The 23432-nt window shown below is 48.0% G+C and overlaps 1 protein-coding gene across 3 annotated transcripts in view; it reads right to left on the reverse strand.

Moving 5' to 3' along the window:
* Nucleotides 1–8964: 8964 nt before the first annotated feature.
* Nucleotides 8965–23432, reverse strand: part of rreb1a (ras responsive element binding protein 1a) — a 184076-nt gene continuing 169608 nt past the window's right edge. Inside the window, exons 10-13 of one of the 3 annotated variants that reach the window (XM_052015651.1) lie at nt 20272–23008; nt 15633–15797; nt 13552–14268; nt 8965–11251 (exon numbers count right to left, since the gene is read on the reverse strand). In XM_052015651.1, the coding sequence (XP_051871611.1) occupies nt 10716–11251; nt 13552–14268; nt 15633–15797; nt 20272–23008 (4155 nt within the window). In that variant the 3' untranslated portion in view covers nt 8965–10715. The remainder of the gene's footprint in view (nt 11252–13551; nt 14269–15632; nt 15798–20271; nt 23009–23432) is intronic. The other 2 variants (XM_052015652.1, XM_052015653.1) reach the window with 2 other exon arrangements.

The raw sequence follows: 23432 nt of genomic DNA on the forward strand, positions 1-23432 counted from the left end.
GTTTTGGAAATTGGCAGGGCTGAATAAATGTGGGCAAAATAAGGTGCAGAACTGGGAGAACACAGATTTTAATATCATTAAGATAGCACCTGGCAAGAGTAGAATGGGTTCAGCTACTTGCAGGGAGATCTATATCTGACAAGTTGGAGTCATTTAAAAGTGAAATAGTGTTTAGGGCCAACAAATTCTCATGGAGGTGAAAGGTAAGGGTAACAGATCTAAGGTATCCTGGACATCACTGCATATTGAGGGTTGGGTAAAGAATAGAAGCATCTAGCACGTATAAAGAACTGAAAAAAAGGCCCTTGAGAAGTATAGAAAATATAGGTGGGGTACTTAGAAATGGGGAGGACAAAAAGGGAGCATGAAATGTAACTGGTGAACTAGATTAAGGAAAATCCCGAAGCACTTTATTAGTATTATCAGGGCAAGAGAGTAACTAGGGAAAGAGTAGGGACTTTTAGGCACTCAATAGGCAATCTGCATATTCATTAAGGGGAAGGAATTGGAGGATTTCAGGAAAGAGTTGGTGAAATACTAGAACAATTTACCTGTACAAGGAGGTATTAGATGTTTTAGTGGGCTTAAAGATGGATAAATCCCCAGGGCTGGATGAGATGTATCCCAGGCTGCTATGGGAGGCAAGGAAAAAGATTGCTGGGGCCCTCACTGAGGTTTTTAAGTCTTGGCCTATGGATGAGATACTGGAGGACAGCAAATGTGCTTCTTTTATTCAAGAAGGGATAAGTCAGATAACTGTAGGCTAGTGTGTCTAATCTCAGTGGTTGAAAAGTTATTGGAAAAATTCTTATGGATAGGATTAATCTAGAGTTAGAAAGGCAGGGATTAATTAAAGATACTCAGTGTAGCTTTATTAGGGGGAAGATCTCGTCTGCCCAATTTGATCTAATTTTTCAAAGAGGTAACCATGTGTATTGATGAGGGCACTGTGGTTGATGTAGTCTATGTGGACTTCAGTAAGACATTTCACAAGGTCTGACCTGGAAGGTTGGTCCAAAAGATTAGAGCCCTCTAGATCCAGGATCCAGATCAAGGCCCCATCCTTTCAAATTGGATCTGAAATTGGCTTGGTAGTTGGAGGCAGAGGAATGTTTTTTTTTGGTTGGATAGCTGTGACCAGTGGTGTACCACAGGGATTGGTGCTTGGACCCTGATTTTTCATTATGCACATGTGATTATAGAAGATATAGTTGGTAAGTTTGCAGATGACAAAAAAATTGGTGGTGATTGTGAGGAGGATGCTAGGGTACAAGTGGTAAAATGGATAGTGCAATGGCAGATGGAATTTATTCCTGTTCAGTACTGTGTGATGCATTTTTAAGGACTAATAAGGTAGGGACATGCACAATGAATAGTAGAGCCCTAGAATGTGCTGAGGATCAGGGGAACAAGTCCAAAGATCCCTGAAGACAGCAGCACAGGGAGACAAGGTGGAGAAGAAGGCATACCTGATGTTGCCTTCGTTAGCTGGGGCATGGACTACAAGAACAGGGAGGTTATGGTACAACTATGTAAAACAGCTGGTTAGGCCACAGCTGTAGTGTGTACAGTTCTGGTTACCACAGGATAGGAAGTACATGACTGCTTTGGAGAGAGTGCAGAGGAGATTCACCAGGATGTTGCCTGGGATAGATTGCTTCAGTTATGAAGAGGTACTGGATAGACTGGGTTTATTTTCCTTGGAGTAGAGGAGGCTGATTCAGGTATACAAGTTCAAGGGGCATGGATAGTAAACTTCTCCCCAGGACAGATGTATAAAATCAGAAGGGTTAGGTTTAAGGTTTTTTTTTAACAGAGGGTGTTTATCAAATATGATTTCCCTTTCCTAAATATATGTTGACTTTGCCCTGGTATTATTGTCATAGTATTATTTTCCAAGTGTTCTTCTTGGTAATAGTAACACTAGGCTAACTGGTCTCTGTTTTGCTCTCTCCATACTTTCTACCTTCCAATCTTTCAATGGGGTTTAAACCTTGGACCTCCAACTACTGCAGCACAGTGGCACAGCTAGTAGAGCCATTGCCTCGCTGCTGCAGAGATCCAGGTTCATTCCTGACCTCAGACCATCTCCTTAGAGTTTACATGTTCTTCCTGTGGCTGGGTGCTCTGGTTTCCTCCCACTTCCCAAGGATATATGGGTTGGTAGAACTTAAGATATAGGAGCAGAGTTAGGTCATTTGGCCCATTGAATTGGTTCTGTCATTCAATCATGGCTGATTTTTTTTTTCTCTCAACCCCATTCTCCTGCCTTCTCCCTGTAACCCTTAACCCCTTTACCAAACAAGAACCTATCAACCTCTGCCTTAAATACACCCAATGACTTGGCCGCCACAGCTCTCTGTGGCAATGAATTCCACAGGTTCACAACCCTCTGGCTGAAGAAACTCCTCCTCATCTCAGTTTTAACGGGACATTCCTTTATTCTGAGGCTGTGCCCTCGGAACCGAGACTCTCCTGATGGAAACATCCTCTCCATGTCCACTCTATCCAGACCTTTCAGTATCTGGTATATGAGATGTCACCTCATCCTTCTGAACTCCATCGAGTACAGGCCCAGAGACATCAAACGCTCCTCATACGTTAAGTGTTTCATTCCTGGGATCGTTCTTGTGAACCTCCTCTGGATCCTTTCCAGGGCCAGCACATCTTCCCTTAGATACAGGGCCTAAAATTGTTCTCTCCCTGTGTCTGTGGGGTTTCCTCCGGGTGCTCCGGCTTCCTCCCACATTCCAAAGACGTACGGGTTAGGAAGTTGTTGGCATGCTGTGTTGGCGCCAGAAGCGTGGCGACACTTGTGGGCTGCCCCCAGAACACTACGCAAAAGATGCATTTCACTGTGTGTTTCAATGTACGTGTGACTAATAAAGATATCTTACCCTGTAGGTTAATTGGCCACTGCAAATTGCCCCTGGTGTGTGTAAGTGAGTTGATGGGAATGTGGGGTGGGGGTGGGGGTGTAAAAAGATGAGATGAGTGTGAGTGAGTAGTTGACGCTGATTGGTACAGACTTGGTGAGCCTGTTCCCCTGCTCTATGTCTCTATGACATTAGTCTGATCTGTGGGACCAGTTCTGGAAACAATGGAATTTTGGAAAATAACAGCTAATGCTTCTGTCCAACTCGTACGACTTGTCTCCATAATTATTTCCTTCAAAGTCCTAGAATGCAGGTTATCAGGTCCTTTTCATCTTTATCACCTTTCAGTCCCATTAGTATCTCTGCTACCAGCTCTTTACTAATGCTAACTTTCAGTTTTTCATTCACTATAGACCCGTCATCCTCAACTATCTGCAGGAGGTTTTCTGTCTTCTGTGAAGGCACAATATTTGTTTAATTTGTCTGCCATTTCCTTATTCCTCAATATAATTTCTCCACTTTTTTATTGCTTTTCCAGAAAGAAGTACTTGCTTCACCTCGAAATTCTGATTTTATGTTTTGCCTCTGCAAGACCTAAATAACAAATGTTCCTGTAATCGCCCTCCTTCCACCATCCTCAAATCGTTCAGCCTATCAATAGTTGTTTAGTCCCCACTATCAGTAGTATCCACAGGAGGCGCTGCCTCAATAAGGCAACGTGCATTATCAAAGATCCCCGCATCTGGTCCATGCCATTTTTTCGCAGCTACCATCAAGCAGGAGGTAGAGAAGCCTGAAGTCCCTGGTGGTTCAGGAACAGCTACTTCCCTTCAACCATTCGGTCTTGAGCCAACCGGCACAACCCCAATCACTAGAGTTTAGCAACACTCCGATCACTTTGCACTAAAAGGGACTTTGTTCTTATTTGTTCTAATTGTGTTCTTTCTTGTAAAAATTGTTTAATTTATGTTCTGTTTGTGAATGCTGATTATATGATGCTATGTGCCTGTGATGCTGCTGCAAGTAAGTTTTTCATTGCACCTGTGCATATGACAATAAACTTGACTTTGATTTTATGCCATTAGAGCCTTTAATGTCTGTTCCAGAGGATTCTCAGCAGAGTGAAAATCCAGTATGACTGAACCAAGACCGGCAATGCAAAGGGACATTGAACAGCATATCAATGCTTTTCGTTTGTAACATTTGGTAAGCAAAACTCCTTGAGAGGCACAGTGGTCAACTCTGCAGCAGAAATCTGTAATTTGAAAGTTTAACCATGCTTTAGGGCTGAGAGCAAGAGGCCCTTTTTAAACAAGGACTGTGGAATGTAGTACCCACAGGAAATTGGACATTTAGGAGTACATTAAAAAAAGGTTGAAGGAAAAAGGCAGAAAGATATATGGGATTAGGGATATTGGCTCGTGTGCACAATGAAGGCAGACAGGAAGACTTGCATTTTAATAGTGTTTTTGAAGAACTGCTCTCCTGAAGCCTCTTGCAACCATTGATGGACTTCGGAAATATAGCTGCTGTTGGAGGTTCAACAGCCAATTTATGTAAACACCAGCAAAGGCTGTTTAGGATGAATGGTCTGCTCCAATGAATGCAAGCACAGGCTTGCATTCCAATCCATTCCCAAAGTGAAATAAACTACCATAGCTCATAAATCCACTGGACCACCCTGCTCCCAAAAGAAAGCAGAGTGATAAAGGGGCAGTGTGGTACCGTAAGTTGTGTTGATGCAATTCATACAACTTCTCTAAAGAAATTATATAGTAAATGCTTAATATCTCCCAAGCATTGTCAACAGAGGAGCTCATTCCACCGTCTTATGTTCTACGTACTTGAAATATAAAGAGCTTCTGTTTAATATCATAAAGTCAACATATTTTCTGTTGGCCATGAAGTCGTTTGAGATGTCCTGATTTTATGAAAAGTGCTGTGGAAGTCCAAAGCTTTATTATGGTAACACCGACTGAACTGTACTGCTCCACTGGTACTGCTCCACTGGTACCTGTGTCAATCGACTATACTTAAACTACCTTTAAAATAATTTCAGAAACTGAATGGGCAATTGTGTCATCGAACTGAAAACAGCTGTAACTGGAGTGGAACAGAAATGATGATGAATAAAGAATCTAAAGTATCCAGGCATTGAATCCTTATGGTATGGTTTATTCTGAATATAGTTCAGCATTATTAAAGCACAGCATGCAGCCTCCTGTGTGGCACAAGCAGAAGGTTTGCAGCTGTAGATGATTATATGATTAGGGTCAATTACTGCATTATTGTTATCTGAAATCTGCCTTTGGAAGCTTCTAAAATACACCATGATTTTAAGGAAAAGTTTTTAAACATCACAAGAACTCCCTGCTGGATGGCTGGTTCAATTGCTGGCTGCAGAGAGTTAACTGATCACAGCAGATGTGGCAGATAGTCCAACAACTTTTTGAATTTCTAACGTTTGTTTTTGAAACCCTCCAGATCTCCCACTTACTATCTGTAATCTCCTCTTGACCTTCAACTCTCCAAGATCTCTACAGTCCTCCTGTCCTGACTTCCCGCATTTAATCACTTGGCTACTTGCAGCCATGACTTCACTTGCCAAGGCCCTTAACTCTGGAATTGGGCAGAAGATACAAATGTACCGCCAGACTCAAGGACAGCTTCTATCCTACTTCTATCAGACTCTTCTACGCTAAAGATGAACTCTTGATCTGTCTGTCTATGTCGCCTTGGCTCTTGCACCTTGTTTACCTGCACTGTATTTTCTCTGCAACTCTAACACTCTGCCTCAATTAACGCGCAGGCAATGAGTGGTGACGCTGCAGAGCACAGCAAAGTGAGTAGCCACACCGACATGGATTTTAGTATGTTTACAAACAGCAACGAGTCATTGTTATTATTTTTCCTTTTATACTACCTCGATGTACTTGTGTAAGGAACGATCTGCCTGGATGGCACACAAATCTTTTCACTGTATCTCAGTAAACGTGACAATAATAAACCAATTAATCACTTGGCTACTGGCAGCCATGATTTTACTTGCCAGGGTCCATAACTCTGGAAGTCCTCCCAGCATCCTTTAAGTTGCTCTCTAAAACCTATCCTTTACACCATACTTTGGGTCATCTGCTGAATACAGTAGTTTCAACTGCCTGGGCTGGAAAGGATTTTATCCTCTGGATGAGACTCTGCTTCCTGCAGGGAGAGGGGGAAATGATGAATGGGAGTGTGGCCATTAGGATGTTTTTCTTTTTCACCTGCCACCATCCATTCATACACTTATTGTTCAGATCCATGTCCATTACCACTTAGCCAACATAATGAAGCTCATACACCTGCAGCTGTGGGTGCTTGGGAGGGAATAATCACTTCTAATTTATTCTGGCACTCTTAGTGCAAATCTGAAGCCGGGCTGCACTGTCGGCGGTGTGGCTCTTGGCTGAAACATCACCAAGGCTTGATCTGCTATCTCAGGAGATCAAGTGATCCTGTGGGACAATTTGCAGTACATCCCAGAGCCCGCTCTGCAGTTATCTCTTGATCAACATCCCTTTAAAAGCTGATCATCAGATCCTTGTCATGGTTTGACGTGTGGGAGCTTGCTGTGCACAAACTGGGTGCTGTTCTCTCCAACACTTCACTGGCTATACAGTGCAATGCTTTGAATGGGATATGACAGAAATAGAGCTGCAAGTCTGTTTTGTTTTGCCAGTCCCTGAGTGGTTGAGACAGTAGGACTATATCCTATTATCATGTGAGATAGCCCAGATTCTGCTGTGGCAATTCTGTCTCCCTTTATCAGAATTGCCTTTGCACATGATAATTTTTAAATGTTTTGGGCAGTAGGTTGGTGACCATGCAAACTGATCATGTTACAGCAAGTGAAGGGATCTGGGACTGAGTAAACATTGGTAATCTCCTCAACCACTCAGATTGAAGGACTATGAAATGACAAGCACAAAGGCTCAGTTTCAATTTCAAATAGGTGAATTTAACATCAAATCAGGAGAAATTGGTGGAAGATTTATTTGAGAGAGAATGAAAAATATTTTAAAATAAAGTCTAATAATTAAAGAACTGATTATGGAGCTGTAAGTATTTCAGCGCCAGATCCTTGTGTTTGTGGAAAAAGTGTGTTTAATATCAAGATGGACAACTTTCTCTGATAAGTTTAGATTGTATCCTCTGCTTTAATCAGCCACTTTGCATGGTTTGATGTGCACAGTGTAATTCTGTGAATGGGGATGTGGATGATCAGGTGAAAACTGTCAACAGTGGGGAGGAGGAGAGCAGAACACTCAGCTAACATGGAATAGAAAGAAGCAAACTTTACCCAACAAGTGAGTCCTATTTGTATAATTTCATTTTTATGTTGATACAGTGATACTAACTACTCAAAGGGATATTATTTCAGTAGTGTACTTGAAATCTGCTGGCCTGATTACACTAGGTAATCTTAGAAAGGGTAACAGTTGTTCTCTGCCTTAACATCTTTCAATGGAACAGGGCTGCTCCAAGAAGAAATTTAGGAGAGAAGATACCAAGTTTGTAATCACACACAACCTCCCAAATTTCAAGGATTATTTTTCTTTCAGCTTGCTTGACACTTACCACAAATAAAAGATGATTCACAGCCACATGCCACCTAATAAACAAGGGAAGGATGTGAGGAGGAGAGAGCCATACTGATGTGGTCAATGGTGGGAAGAGACATGCCCACCGTATAGCACTGACATGGATCCATTGGGCCGAATGGGCAACAAATGACCCCAATCATTTGTTTGAATGTGTGGACACTTAACAGCGAGGGTGCATTTCACACCAGAGGCTGAGGTCACTGCTAACATCAGCCAGGCATGGGATGGGCAGGCCAGTTGCTCCTCATTAGGTTCTTCTCATTTTCTTTAGTTGTATTTCTGGTTTGGTCAATGCACACACCTGACCCACGGCAGAATAAGCCACATGATTCTGTTTCCCTTGAGGAAGAAGTGAATCTGCACCCAGCCTCACAGAACGGGTGATAAGATAGGAATACTGCATACCAGAGGAAGGAGGTAATTAAGCTGGAGAGGGTGCAGAAAAGATTCACGAGGATATTGTTGGGACTGGAGAGACTGGGACTCTTTTCCCTGGACTGAAAGAGGCAGAGGGGTGACCTTATCAAGGTATATAAAATCACGAGGGGGATAGATAAGGTGGATGGTCACCGTCTTTTACCCAGGGTAGGGGAGTCCAAAACTAGAGGGCATGGATTTAAGGTGAGAGGGGAAAGATTTAAAGGGGACCTGAGGGCAAGCTTTTCCACACCGGGGGGGGGTATATGGAACGAGCTGCCAGATGAGGTATAGAGGTGGGTACAATAACATTTAAAAACACATTTGGACAGGTACATGGATAGCAAGGGTTTAGAGGGATATGGGCAAGACACAGGCAAATGGGAACAGTTGATAGGCAACTAGGTCTACATGAATGAGTTGGGCCGAAGGGCCGGTATGCATGCTGTATAACTCTGTGACCATGTGGCTCAGCTGTTCCCGTGTGGCAACTTGCTCTTGACAAATTATAAGCATTATTTCTTGCAGTCACGATCTGACTATGACAGGGCAAAGGGAATTGGATCAGCACTTGATGGCAATAGAGCTGCAGGGGAATGGAAATGAATGGATTTCATGACAAAGTCCTGGTAAGGATTCAGCAGGCTGAATGTCCTCCTCCTGTGCCATTAACATGGCTACATGTCGATTCTGTTCCAGGGGTCCAGAGATGCACAGAGTCTGGGAATGTGCACTGATCCCAGATATTTAATACAGTGCTGATTCAGTGCATGCACGCACTGTCAGACAGAAGCAGAAAAGTGAAAAGGTGTGAGGATTATTCGCCTACGTCTGTGATTGACAGCAAACAAGTTTCACCCAACTCTGATGGAAGTTTAATGCAACGTTTGCTCCATCACTAACACAAAGCAACAGACAACAACTGTCATAATCCAGTGGTGTGTTGGGCAATGAGTGAGAGTGAGGCGAATCGCCATCTCTGAAGAGAAATAGTGGAAGAGATAGAACTAAAGAAAAACTACAGCTATAACAAGTATAACATTTTATTGCTTAGATGGTTTGATACAGAACAGCTATAAATTTTGCATTGGAAGTTAAGTACCAAAACTCTGTGATTCTCTGTTCATGTAGCATAAACCAGATGTGTACATAACATTTAGCAGCAGTAAAGGTTCCCTTTACAAAAAAAATATGGATTCTGGATTTTTAAAAAATGTTTTCTGGATTAATGCATTACTCTTTTATTCTTTTACTTCCCCCATTAAAGTTTTTCCTTCTGAAAATAGACAAAAATTCACTAAACCTCTGATAATAAAAAGCTTTTTAATCACGGTGCAGTGAAGTGACTGTTTTCCCTCTTTTGTCTGAACGAGCTCTAAACCACTTATAATCCTTTCTTTCACCGTCAAGTGCTTCATGTAGTGATTGAATTGTCTCTCAGCTTCAAGTCCTTAAAGTGGAAGAAATTTGGAACACTAGAAAAGGGATTTAGTATATGCAATCTTTTTTTAAAAGCCCTGAGAGCGACGGTGAAAATTACAAATAACTGATAGACAAATTAGTTCCAACATGCAATCTAGTCTAAGATTCACCCATAATTCAGCGCAAAAGGATTTTTTCCTTTTCACAGTTTTTGAAAAGAAAGTTAACAGATACCTCAATCAAACATCAAAATCCACTAATAGAAATATCAATAAAATGTGGCAAGGCCATATAAAAACTATTGTTCGTGCAGACAGATACTACATAAAGCTTGAAATCAATAGTGATTATTGCTAGAACACACTCTGCCTGACACTGGGAGATTTGTTTCTCTTGCTACTGTTCTGTATTATAGAGTCAATTAATGGCTTGTCCCCACCAGAACAATGGGGCAAGGGTGAGGGGGTGGTGTTAAAACATACTGAGCAGACTCATTAAAAAAAATTGTATTGAATGTTATACTGATATAAGATTTAACAAAAAAAACCTCCACTCCTAGTTCATTTCACCTTCTTTGTCATTTCCTTGACTCTAGAGCAACCCAATGCACAATCAGAATGGAGGGGATTCTGTGGAAGCCAGTTGATACTCCTTGTATTATAGCCATTAAGTTCCACCATCTCAAACTACATCTTAAAGACCCATTCACAAAATCAAGACTGCATTGTAATGCATGTCATAAATGAAGAACAAAATGCTGGTTGCTTTGCCCAAAGTAAAAAAAATGTTATCATTGCTATTTTGCCCCTATATTTGTTACATTATGGATGATCAACTTCCCAAAGATTGTCAGTGTGATTGTTCACTGTAAGGCCTTAATGGAAGACTTAGTTCAGTAGTTCCTCAACAAGAGTCCAAGTGTAGTTTACCCAAGTGCATTAGGATGCCCCACAATTAGGTGTTTTTAAATCTGATTTCTAAAAATTGCATTGTACAGGGATTTCATACTCCAGGATCTTTCTCAGGAGGCTGCTGCCTGTGGTTGTAATGTTCTTATTTCTATTGAATATTTGAGCGATTTTAACAGAATTGTGACGTGCGCAGTAATCAGGTAGTAAGGCACTTGGAAGGTATGATATGCAGTCTGTGAGAGTTGCACTGGATTCCTCATGCTCCAGTGTTTAAGGCTTTCTGCAGCACCAGAACCGAATCACAAAGCCCGGCCCTCCACACAATGGGGGAGGACAGTGCCCCCGCCCTGCCTGGTGCTGCAAGGACGTCAGAGGGTCAGAGGTGAAAAGGACTTGTGGCCCAGTGTGCGAGAGACCAAACCCGGGGTCCTTTCTGAGCGGGGGGCTTACTCCACTCCCAGCAGGCGTGGAGCGGACTCCACCGAGCTGCGCACGTGGTTCATCGGCAGGTCGCCACGCATCCCCAGCAGGTTCTGGATCATGTCCGTGGGGCCCGTCGAGCCCACCAGCACCTTCTCCGAGCTCTTTATTGGCTCCTGGTCGCTGCCCTGAATGAGGAATGTTCCTTGCCGCACTCCGTTGACTGCTGCCTGGAGCGTGCCGTCTCGATCGGCGGCCTTGCTGGGCGAGTGGCTCACCGTCCGCCGCAGCGGGCTGCCCGCCAGGCTCAGCGGGGGCGGCGAGTCGTTGCCGAGGCTCAGGCCAGTGATGGCCTCATTCTCGTTGTCGGACGCCTGGCCGTAGGCGGCCTGCTCACTCTCACTCTCGCTGTCGTCATCGCCCTTGGACAGTGAGTCGTCATTCGCCCCCAGCCGCCTCTTGGCCACCACGGTTTCCTTCTGGTGGATGCGCTGGTGGCGGACGAGGCTGTGCTTCAACGTGAAGGTCCTCTCGCAGGTCAAGCACTTGTAGGGCCTCTCCCCTGGGGCAAACACAATGGGCAAGGTTAGTTGTGGTGGCGCCAACCAGTCCCAACACATCCTCAAACAGAATCGGCAAGACGGGAGGTCACTGAGGCTCAATGAAACAAGTGTTGGAGGGGTGACCCGACAGGATAGGGTTATCGGGCTATGTCTCCACACTACGTGGGAGGGTGACCTGATGTGGGTCTTTACTACAGAGTTATAGAGCATGGACACAGGCCCTTCGGCCCAACTTGTCCATGCCAACCAACCTACCTGAGCTGGTCCCATTTGCCCACGTTTGGCCCATATCCCTCTAAACCTTTCCTATCCACGAACCTGTCCAAGTGTCTTTTAATTGCCGTAATTGTACCCACCTCTACCACTTCTTCTGGCTGCTCGTTCCATATACCCACCACCCTGTGTGTGGAAAGAGTTGCCCCTCAGCTCCCCTTCAAATCTTTCCCCTCGCACCTTAAACCTACGCCTTCTGGTTTTAGTCTCCCCTACCCTGGGGAAAGACTGTGCATTCACCCCTCATGATTTTGTAAACCTCTTTAAGGTCAGCCTTCAGCCTCCTTCGCTCCAGGGGATGTGCCAATGCTGGCCCTGCAAGACCACCATGAACTGGCAGCCTTATAGCCTCACCCGAGGTGAGGGGTCCACCCACTTGCGTTGTGTTAACATGTGGCACCAAAACAAGGGGTGTGACAGGGAGCAGTGCCCCACCGTCCATCACACAGCAGCCTCGGTAAACTGCCAGGCCATGGCATGAGACACTCTGTGTCAGTCCATTTTCTACAGCCCCTACACCCCTTCCCTCACCGTCCCGGACAAGTCCTGCCTTGCAGCATGAACCCAGGGTTTCCAAACTGGAATTTGGGCGGAATGTAAATGGGGCCACGACTTGGTGAACTGTGGTTCTGGCATGAACCAGGCAGGGTGCTTCGGGTGATCTCCAGCCCCAGGTACAGCAGGCCATGCACCATTGTGGGATGGTCCATCACCTCCACTGCAGTTGTACAAGACACTGGTGAGACTGTACCTGGAGTATTGTGTACAGCTTTGGTCATTCTGTTATAGGAAAGATGCCATTAAGCTGGAAAGAGTGCAGAAAAGATTTAGGAGAATGTTGCCAGGACTCAAGGGCCTGAGTTATGGGGAGAGGTTGGGCAGGCTAGGACTTTATTCCTTGGAGCGTAGGAGACTGAGGGGTGTATAAAATCATGAGCAGTATAGATGGGGGGAATGCGCACAGTCTTTTTCCCAGGGAAAGGGATTCAAAAACTAGAGGGCATAGGTTTAAGATGAGAGGGGAAAGATTTAGAAGGGACCTTAAGGGCAACTTCTTCACACAGAGGGTGGTACATATATGGAATGAGCTGTCAGAGAAATTAGTTGAAGCATGTACAATAATAACATTTAAGACATTTGGACAGGTACATGGAAAGGAATGGTTTAGAGGAATAGGTACATGGATATATCTATATGTCCTAAATGTATGTATATGGCTGTATTTTAAAAGTTGTTATTGTACTTGCCTCAACCATTTCCTCTGGTAGTTCATCCCATACACATACCACTCTCTGCATGAAGTTGCCCCTCAAGTCCATATTAAATCTCTCCCCCCTCTCACCTTAAACCTATGCCCTCTAGTTCTTGCATTCACCCTATCTATGCTCCTCATGATGTTATACACCTCTATAAGATCATCTCTGTCTCTTATGTTCCAAGGAGTAAAGTCCTAGCCTGTCCAACCTACAACTCAGTCCCTCGAGTCGTGGCAACATGCTCGGAAATCTTTTCTGTATTTTCCAGTTTAATAACATCTTTCCGACAGCAGGGTGACCAAAGCTGAACACAATACTCCAAGTGTGGCCTCACCGTATGCATAGAATGATCTGTTTGGATGGCACATGAACAAAAGCTTTTCACTGTATCTCGGTACATATGACAATAATAATAAATCAATAAACTAACTTTCTGGTCTGACAACTTTGCATTTGCATCCCGCCCCCAATCACTATTCACAAGAAGACTCCCATGAAGACGGAGATACAAGTGACTGCAAGTATTGGAATATGGAGCAACTCAGTGGGTCGAGCAGCATCTGATGCAGGGTTTCGACCCGAAACGTCGGCAGTTCCTTTCCTCCCCCAGATGCTGCTCGACCTGCTGAGTTCCTCGGGTTTGTCACTGGCACAGTTTCCCATGCAGAGATCCCAATGGGGTGGGTGGGTGGGTTGGGGGGGTAAGTATTCATCCCACCATTGTTTCCCACCCAGACTGCTGGTGCGAGGTGTGACCGGGAGTCCCCTACCTGTGTGTGACCTCATGTGACGGGTCAGGTCCTGCAGGGACCAGAACCTCTTGTTGCACACGCTGCAGATCTTCTTCCTCTTGTCGGCCTTCGAGCCATTGGCCGGGGCCTTCTTCAGCTCGGGCTGCTCGCCGGGCGCCTCACCCGCACTCTGCTCGCTGTCCTGCCCGCCTGCACTCTCTGGCTCGCCCTCCTTGTCCAGGTCACGCCCGCTCTCTGCTGCCCCCTCGCCGCCTGGCTTGGCGTCTCTGCTGGCCTTGGGCGGCTCGGGACTCTCGGCCGCCTGAGCCAGCAGCTCCTCGGCCGCCCGCCTGGGGCCTCGCTTGCCAGGCCTGCCTTCCCTCCGGTGCTCCCCGGTGTGAGCCTTCCTGTGGCGCAGCAGCGTGGCTGTGTACTTGAAGGTCTTCCCGCAGCTGCTGCAGGTGTTCCTGCCCTCCTGCTGTGCGCCGGGACCCCCGCTCGGGCTGTGGCCCAGCTTGAAGTCTATCAGCTTGCTGGCAAAGTCGAGGTCTAGGCTCTTGTTGCTCTGCGCATCCTCCTCGCCCTCCTCTTCCTCCTCCGCCTTGCCCTCCTTGCCTCGCTCCTTCCTGCCGTCCTCTTCGTCCAGTGACCCCTCCTGCCGCGGCTCCTCCACCACTCCTGGGGAGCTGCAGCACGGGGCTCCCTCCGGCGAATCTGGGCGTGCTGCCTGTTCCTCCTCAGGGCCCGGGTGACTACCTGCAAAGCAGCACACAGCACACGTGCAGTGAGTGGGGGTGGGGGGGGGGAACTGCAGCCGCCGCCTGCTGCAACTCAATGCTGGCGGGTCACCCCACCCATGGAGCAACCTCAAGCCCACCGACACCCATCTATCAATCCCACAGCGGCTGCAGGGTGCACCACCTATAAAATGGTGCTTGCCCAGGCTACTCCAACAGCACCTCCCAAACCTGCGACCTCTACCAAGAGCAAGGGTGGAAGGCACGGGGGAACACCACCACCTACAGGTTCCCCTCCACGTCACACACCATCCTGACTTGGAAATATATCGCCAATCCTTCATCATTACTGGGTCTAAATCCTGGAACTCCTTCCCCAATTAGGGGCAAGTAGGGATGGGCAATAAATGCTGGCCCTTGGCAGTGAGGGCTATGTCACGTGGAAGAATAAAAAACATCTCTATGGTCCCTATATTTCTCAGAAGTGACGAGACACACTACTGATGTAGAACACAGCAACCTGACTGCCTTATTGACGAGTTAATGCCAAGTTAAATCAGAGAAGCACGTTCAGACACTCTCCACACCCACAAGGGTGGTAGGAAAATTTAGATTGCTTTTTCTTAAGGGCATGAAGTACAAATGTTGGCAAATTGTGTGTGATTCTGTGTGCGTTGGTTTTGGGTAGAGGAGGCAGTAGCCAGTCAGCTCCTCCAGCTGCCATGCTAATCAGTAAGATCACAGGTGAGCCTCGTCACCCCAGTCCACCCATCCCAGAATGAAGAGTCTGTCACAGGATGGAGCCACCGGTGGGAAGGCCATATCTGCAGAGCGCATCCACGGTGTCCCAAATCATCAGCATAATTTGGGAAATATAGACAATGAAAATCAACAGCAGAATGGGAAAGTTGGTGCAGTTCTATGCAATGGCCTTGTAAAATTTCCAGCCTCTGCCACCTATAGGAACATCACCTTCTTGCAAAAAGCATTTGAAATCTAATGTACTGTTTTGTTTGAGTACTTGGCATTACTTTACCAAAATGGTGTTATTACAATTGCAAAGTACTGTGACAGATTTATGTTAAACTGTGCAATTAAAAGTGAACTAAATATTTTCATATTTAACATCAGAACTTTCAGTGCAGAAATGTGCACAGCTCTCGAGTGGCTGGGGGAGTGGATCTGCTCTCTGTCTCCTGCTCTGTGTACGTGTCTCTGTCTATGTCTCTCCACCTCTCTCTCTTTCTGCCTGCTTTCACTCACTGCCCTCTTGCTGCAGCAGAGCCACATTGCAGCTCTCCGATCACTCTCCACTGCAGCCAGCGAGAGTGTCCCTGACCATTTTACCGCACCACGGACTGGATCAGGCTCTCTGATAGTTACCTGTGCTCTCCTGGGCCATTGCATCAGCCGATTTGGATCTGACAAGCAGCCCGTTCCTTCGCAGGGATCGGTTGGCAACACCATGTTTGCGCAAGAGATGGCGTTCACAGTTAGATTTAGTGGAAAAGAACGCGTCACATTTGGGGCATGGGTATGGCTTCTGACCTTTTTTTAAAAGAAATGAAAAAAAAAACAAAAAAAAAGCTCTTTATGCAGTTCTTGACAATTGCTTTGTTATAAATTAAACGAGAAACACCAGTTAAGCGGTGTTTACTTAAAACAATATCTATAATTCTCCCCAATTAACCACCGTGTTAACTTAGCCCAGGACACAACTAACCCTTCCCACCCAAGCACAGAGTCACTGGGTGGCTACAGCTGTGCTGGTGGGACCTCCAACCCTCTCAATGAGTAACCCGACCTAGGCTGACCCTGATCATTAGTCAATGCACTCCGAGTATCCAGGTACCAACAGTAACAGTGAACTGGAGGGAAAGAGTAAACAAAGCTTGGCAGAGTGGGGGATTTAAAGCAGAGGACAGGCAATGGCTCCCACTGCCCCTTGAGGTATGATGCACATGTCCAGAAATATTTAAACTTACAAGCGTATTTATTTAGGAGTCTGTATAGATAAATTGTTCATATACTGTATAATAGAATATATATATTCTACATTCTTACATGGCATAGATAGGAGATCATGGCTTGGTAGATTGACAGGAGACAGACAGATAAACATAGAAATGTAGAGATGTATCTTTGAAATACTCTAGTGAAAATCAAGCCTGTTTAGACTTCTGTGCTATCCTGACACTGAATGGTCTGTGGGATTCTTTGACCCAGTATTTTAGCAAAAGCACTAACATGTTTGAAAAGACAGGCCAACAATTCTGCTGGCATATCAAAGAGCAGCTCCTGAAATGCGATTTCAAGTAGTATAGCTTTATTCAGAGAGGAAGCTGAGATTTACACTGCACACTTCTGGTCAGGCACTGCAAAGTAATTACGGATGCAGTAAACATGCATCAAGTCAGTGTGGAAATATCTTTTTTTTAAGGAAACCGGTGTTAATTTTAAGGTGACTCCCCTATCCCTGGGAGGACTGGCGGGCAGAACACCCCCCATACTGTAATGTCTCTGAACACCCCCCCTTCCAACTGCAGCAAGGTGTGAAATATGCAGCTGATGCTGGAAGAGGAAAGGCAATGAGGGGAGGGGAGAGGAGGAGCAGGAGATACTCAGCAGGTCGGACAGTCAGTTGGTGTTTCAGGTTTGGGAGCCCACAACCAGCTCCCCTCCAATATTGGCTGATCAGCTGACTATTTCTCACATTTTATTCTTGACTCCACACCAGCTCACACCTGTGACTTTCAGCCTTGTAAAAAAAAATGGGGTGGAGGGGGTTATGGGAAGCAGAGGTTACCACGGAGGACCCACCCCTTACTATGAGACCTCTGGTTTGGGTATTAAAGAAGTCACTGCCAAAGCCACCATCATTCCCGAGTTTGGCTTTGGTGCTCCAGTTTTTTTTTACCATGGTTAATAGGAACTGTGACAGTGACGTGCATTTCTATTGCATCTGCAATGAGTCTTGTAAGATGCACCAAAGTGGGTCAGAAGTATCGCCATTGTTTGGAAGCGTGACAGCCAGTTTGTGCCCAGCAAGTGGTAATGGGCAGATAATCAGTTTTATTAATAATTATGGAGGAGCAGCGGGTAGTGTTGCTGTCTCACAGCTCCAGAGACTCAGGTTCAATCCCGACCTTCAGTGCTGTCTGTGTAGAGTTTGTACGTTCTCCCTATGACAGTGTGGGTTTCCTCTGGGTGCTCCAATTCCCTCCCACATCCCAAAGACATGAGGGTTGGTAGGTTAATTGGTCACTGTAAATTGCCCTGAGTGTGCAGGTGAGTGGTAGAATCTGGGGGGAGTTGATGGGGATGAGGGGAGAATAAAATGGAATTAGTGCAGGATTAGTGTAAATGGGTGGTTGATGGTCGGCACAGACTCAGTGGGCTGAAGGGCCTGTTTCTGTGCTTTCCGACCATGACTAATACTGGCTGAGACACAGGGGTGAACTTCCCTGCTTTTTTTCAACATCATGTCCTGAGGTCTTTTACACCCACCTGAGGGCCATCAGGACCTCAGACTAACACCACCTCTGAGGGGAATAATGGCAGTGCAGCACTCCCTCAGTACCGCCCTGGAGATTCTGCCTCAACTTTGTGCTCCCATTTCTGGAGCCGCAAAACAACAAATTTCATGACATATGTCAATGATAATAAACCTGATTCTGATTTTGACTCTTTCTGGAGCAGGACCTGAAGGTGTAACCTCCTAAAAAAAAAGGAGGGAGTCATGTAACTCCACTGGGTAATGGATCCCACTCTCAATTCGTTCAAATTTCTGCAGACGTGTTAAGTGTTCCTCAGACCGATCGTTTTCTGCTGTTCCTTCTACATCATGTCTGACCTTTGATAGAAAGGATCTGAACATGAACTCAAGTGGCCCAACCCTGGAGTACTGGGAGCAGCTCTGGGACCCACCCTTGGAGCACTAGAAACAGCTCTGGGTCCCACCCCTGGAGCACTGGAAGGAGCACTGGAAGCAGCACTGGGCCCCACCCCTGGAGCTCTGGGTCCCATCCCTGGAGAACTGGGAGCAGCTCTGGGTCCCACCCCGGCGCACTGGGAGCAGGTCTGGGTCAACACCTTGGGACAAATGCACTGGCCTTGGTGATGGAGGTAGATTTACCAGTGTAATCCTTGGACATCATCAGCTGGTTAGAAAGTGAAGGGCTTATCTGACTGAACCTTGTGTCATTCAGAAGAAATGACAAGGTTTGTATGTGATTGGGAGTCAGAGCCAGCCAAGCCTAATACGAAGGGGAAGTGGCCAGTATTTGGACACAGATTATCCCATCGAATGGCAGAACAGTCTAGAGGGGTCAAGTGGCCTCTGCCTAGTTTTGTCACCGTGTGAAAGACCAAGCAATACTTGGTGGACCTGTGTCATCATAAAGACCTTCCTTGCTGGATGGAATTCACACGACAGCAAAGTGAGCCACGTCAACAGCTAGCGTGATGCACTCTGAACACAGATCACTGTCAGCAGGCAAGGTTAATAATTTATCACCAACCATCCAACCAGTGAAAGCTCCAGAAGAAGTATCTTCACCCACACTGTTTCGTCAAAGCTCCATTACTTCCCGCAGGAGGGATTGTAACCTGCACAAATTTTGTTTTTAAACCGAGCCCATCCCCTTTCATGTGCAGTTGACCAGAACGTTACTCACTCTTTCCTATGCCAAGACATGAGCAACAGTGGCAGTACACTCAGCTAACCTACTCAGACGTTCCCTGGAAAAGAGTCTACCATTTAATCTCACGTAAACAAGACACACTGATACACTGATGCTGCACTTAAGAAGACATCAATGATTAAACAACCCCTGATGTTAGTACTCAGGTCTGCTTTATCCTGCTGGGGCTTTTGGAACAGTTCAGCATCCAGTTACAATAAGCCAGAATAGAACAAACTTTTTTCAATCACAGGGACACCGGAAGTTTGGAATTTATCCTGGGTGGAAATTCAAGCTTTGGTCATTAGCATCAAACCAGCACTGTATGATTCTTGGCTCCCGATCACAGGAGGGGAGGAGGACCAGCAGCAGTTGCTCCAGGGCGTTTGGCCCCACCAACTAAAGACAGATTTCTCCCTTTGTTTTCTGCATATTTCCCAGATTTTCACAGTGACTGGAAAACTGCCAGCATGATTTTTACAAATGGTCCATTGCAATGGGTGTAGCAGAAGGTACAGGAGATCGTTCCATGCTCTGAAGGGTTTTACAGAAGACCAAACCATTGTCCTTTCCAAGTTTAATCAGTTCTGTTGAACACAGAGAACGTCACACACACAGGCTGAGTGCTGGAAGCCTGGATGTCCACCGAGCTGGTCGGGGATGGTATCAGTCACCTCCATACCAGGGCAGGGGTAGCTGTCCACCTTTAATTGCTTTCACGATCTGGGTGTCACCAGCCAAGCCAGCATTTACTGCCCATCCTTAATGACCCTTGAGAAGGTGGGGTGAGGGGGTTGGGGGGGGGGGGTGGGGGTGAACCACCTTATTGATCCGCTGCAGTCCTTCTGGTGAAGGTGCTCCCATAGTGCTATCGGGAGGGAGTTCCAGGAGTTGGACCCAATAATGATGATGGACCGGTGATATATTTCCAAGTGTGTGACTTGGAGGGGAACCTACAGGTGGTGGTGTTCTCCTGCAACCGGCTGCCCTCGTCCTTCTTGGTGGTGGAGGTCACGGGTTGGGGAGGTACGGTCTGGGATGTTACCCAGTGACTAATGTACGATTACCGTTGTGCCTGTGATGACTGACAAACAGTCCCCCTCCCTAGCCCACCGCAACACCCCTACTGTGGGAGGGACCACCAACCACACAAGTAGACTGACCACACACGTCGAGGGAGAACCAATGGACCCGTTGTTGGGAAGGGCAGACGGTGTTAACATAGTGGGCAGAGTTGAGCAAGAGGTTTTCCTTTACAGGGTTTGTTGCTGTGGTCACCAAACAATTCACCAGTCACAGCAGTAACGAGGAACAGAACCAGTGGTGGTGTGTGGCCTTACCTGTGTGTGTCAACATGTGGCGCTGTAGGGAACTCGCCCAAGGGAACAATCGAGGACAGTAAGGGCAGGTGATTTTCTGCACGGAGTTGGAATAGGAATTCTTCTTCCCCTTCAAGATCTTGACTCCCCTCTTTTCCTTTGGCTCTGGGCTTTTCTCCTCGCTGCCAGGCTCCTCCTTCACTGCAGTGGACTGGAGGAAGAGGCTGAACCTGTTGGTGTCCGTGGTGACCAGCATCTTCTCCACGCTGGCGAACTCCCCGCTGGATTCAGGCTCTGAGCCGCCGCTCAGGCTGGGCCGGATCTTCTTGTACTTGATGCCCCTCCTCCGGCCCCTCCTCTTGCCCGGGGCCATCCCACCAAAGGGGGCTCTTGCCGCGGGCTGGTGGGCAGCCGCCACCTTGGTACTGGGCTCTGCCTGGGGTGAGGCTTTGGCCGGAGGCCCGCCCTTCGGCTCATCTGCCTGCTGGGGCGGGGGGATCGCCGGAGCGCCCTCAGTGGAGGGCGCCGCCTCCCTCTTCAGCAGGGCGGGGGCTGACGAGACGGAGGAGATGATCTGAGCTATGGAGGCCAGGGGCGGCAGCTCCTTCGCCACCACGGGCTTGGGCAACAGCAAGGGCGGGGTGGGCTTGGGCCGCAGTGGGCGCAGGAGGTTGCTGCTGGCAACCACGGCCGGGAAAGCGACTGGGCCCGGGGTGGGGACCAAGCCCTGCAGAGGCGGGGAAACCTGTGCGGCCGCCTGCTTGTCGGGGGTGACCTTTGGCTGAAGGGCAGGGGGGTGCTGTTGGCCGCTGGCTGCACCTCCGTGCCCATCTGGGGGCCTCTCTTCCTTCACCTCCCTGGTGGTGGTGACCTGCTCCTTGCCCACGTTTTTAGGGACCGACAGATCGATGGGTTCCATGGTGCTGTCGTAGCGAACGGCTGGCAAGGTGAACCTCTTGAGTAGGTGGCTCTCCTGCCTGTACGAGGGCAGCGGCACCGGCTTGCTCTTCTGTGAAAAATCCAGGGGCTCCTCTGAGTGCACGGAGAAGACACCAAGTGGCTCCGCCTTTATGGAGGATGGTGGGATCAGCCCATGCAAGAACCCATTCTGGGACTCCCGGTACGAGAGCGGGGAGCCTCCTGCAGAGAAGCTCTCCTCGGAGAGGGTTGGGGACACGGTGCCGTTTTCTCCCAGGAGGCAGTCCACCGACAAGATGTGCTTCTCAATCTCCTTCTCCTCCACGTGGCTGTGCTGCTTGAGGATGTGGCGGATGCAGTTGTTCTTGGTGGAGAAGCCCACGCTGCACTCCTTGCACTCAAAGGGCTTCTTCTGCGAGCTGCTGTGGGTCCTCAGGTGGTGGCGGAGAGCCCGGTAGTACTTCAGGTCCTCGCCGCAGTACTTGCAGACGGTGTCGGGCGAGCGGAAGGAATCGGCCAGCCCTCCGGCCCGGCACTCCGCGTACTCGATGTTCTTCTCGATGTCCTTCCTGCTCACCTTGAGGTGCTTCTTACGCAGGTGCCTCTCGCAGTTGGCCTTCACCGTGAAGGGGTAGTGGCAGATCTTGCAGACAAATGGCCGCTCGCCACTGTGCGTCCTCAAGTGCCGGATCAGCGCCGCCTTATCGGCGGCGATGTAGGTGCAGATGTTGCACTGGTACGGGGAGATGCCCAGGTGTGAGCGGATGTGAGCCTTCAGGACCCCAGAGAAGGCAAAGACCTGGTCACAGAAGCGGCAGGGGTACAAAACCTTCTTCAGCGCTGTTCCTTTCTTGCTCGACATCCCAGCCATCATGGCCTTGAAGTCCCCGTCCAGCACCTCCTGCTTGATGGACCCATTAATCTCCGTGGGAATCAATGCTTCGATGATGCTGTCTTGCTCCAGCTGGGTCTTCATCTCAATGGGGCTCAAGGGCTCGATCTTGGGTTGGAGGAAGGGCTGGGTCCCATTGGCCGACTTTAGCTTCAGGTCCTGGGGTCGGGAGGTGGACTCGGCCAATGACTTCACCAGCCTCAGAGGAGGGGGAGGGAGGTTGGGGGTGTTGTGCCCAGGGGATGCCTGCTGGGCACTCATCAGCGAGGTGGGCGTGGAAGCCACCACCAGAGTGCATGGCGTGGCCAGGGGCTTTGGCTTCAGTGGAGGCATCTGCCTGTACATGGATTGCGTGGAGATGGAGGGCGCCTTAGATAGCGGGGGGAGGCTGATCTGAGAAGGGGCTGAGGAGGCCATTTTGAGGATCTGGTGGATGTCAGCCAGTTCTATGGCAGACTCGCTGGAGATGGGCTTCACCACAATGCTGCTGTCGGGCTGGATTATAAAGCCCTTCTGGAATGGTTGCAAGGACAAGATCTTGACCTTGTCCTGGTGCGGGGAAAGCGAGGAGAGGGTGGCTCCCAAAGAAGCAAGGTCCAAGGCGGGCTGGCTCTTCATGGTGGCGCAGTTGGCCTCTTGAGGTAGGTTCCACTGGGGTGTCTCTACCCAAATGTTGCGGATGTCGAATTCGGTGCTCTCCTCCTGCTTCGTGGCCCGCACTTCTTTGGTGTGATGCAGGCCCAAGGAGGCCATGAAGGCTTTCTGCTCGGCGTCGGCCTCGGCTGCCCACTGGGCCTCGGGCCTGGCATGCCCCTCCTCCAGCGGGCCCTGGTGAGTCTTCATGTGCAGGTTCAGGGCAGCGAGCATCGGAAAGGCCTTGTTGCACATCTCGCAGACGAAGCGATGGAACTTACTGGTGCACCGCCGCAGGTTCACCTCCGACCACATCTGCAAACGTCCAAACAGCACAAGTGACTGGGTGAGCAGCAAGGACCCCCTTCCCTGAGTCAAGAGGACAAGGTGCTGTAGACTTGCTCATTCACATCTTTAATCAGCATCTGGGCAAGGCCAAGCATTTACTGTACCACCCCTACACCAGGAGATTTGCAGGACATTTCAGGGGTACTCAAGAGTTAGGGAATTGGACGGCAGATGAGGAAATGGCCAGAGTCTGGTGGGAGCTTGGAACCCACGGCCTGAAGGGGTGGGAGATCAAGAAACCCTCCCCTCAGTTAAACAATACCTGGATGAGCACCCAATGTCCACTAACCTTCAGGGCCACAGACTGGAAACTAGTAAGTGGGATTAGACTAGATTGTTCCCGTTTGGCCAAAATGGTCTTGATAGGCTGAACAACCTTCTCCTGTGCAGT

The sequence above is a fragment of the Pristis pectinata genome, chromosome 5 (genome assembly GCF_009764475.1).
Source record: "Pristis pectinata isolate sPriPec2 chromosome 5, sPriPec2.1.pri, whole genome shotgun sequence".
NCBI lineage: Eukaryota > Metazoa > Chordata > Chondrichthyes > Rhinopristiformes > Pristidae > Pristis > Pristis pectinata.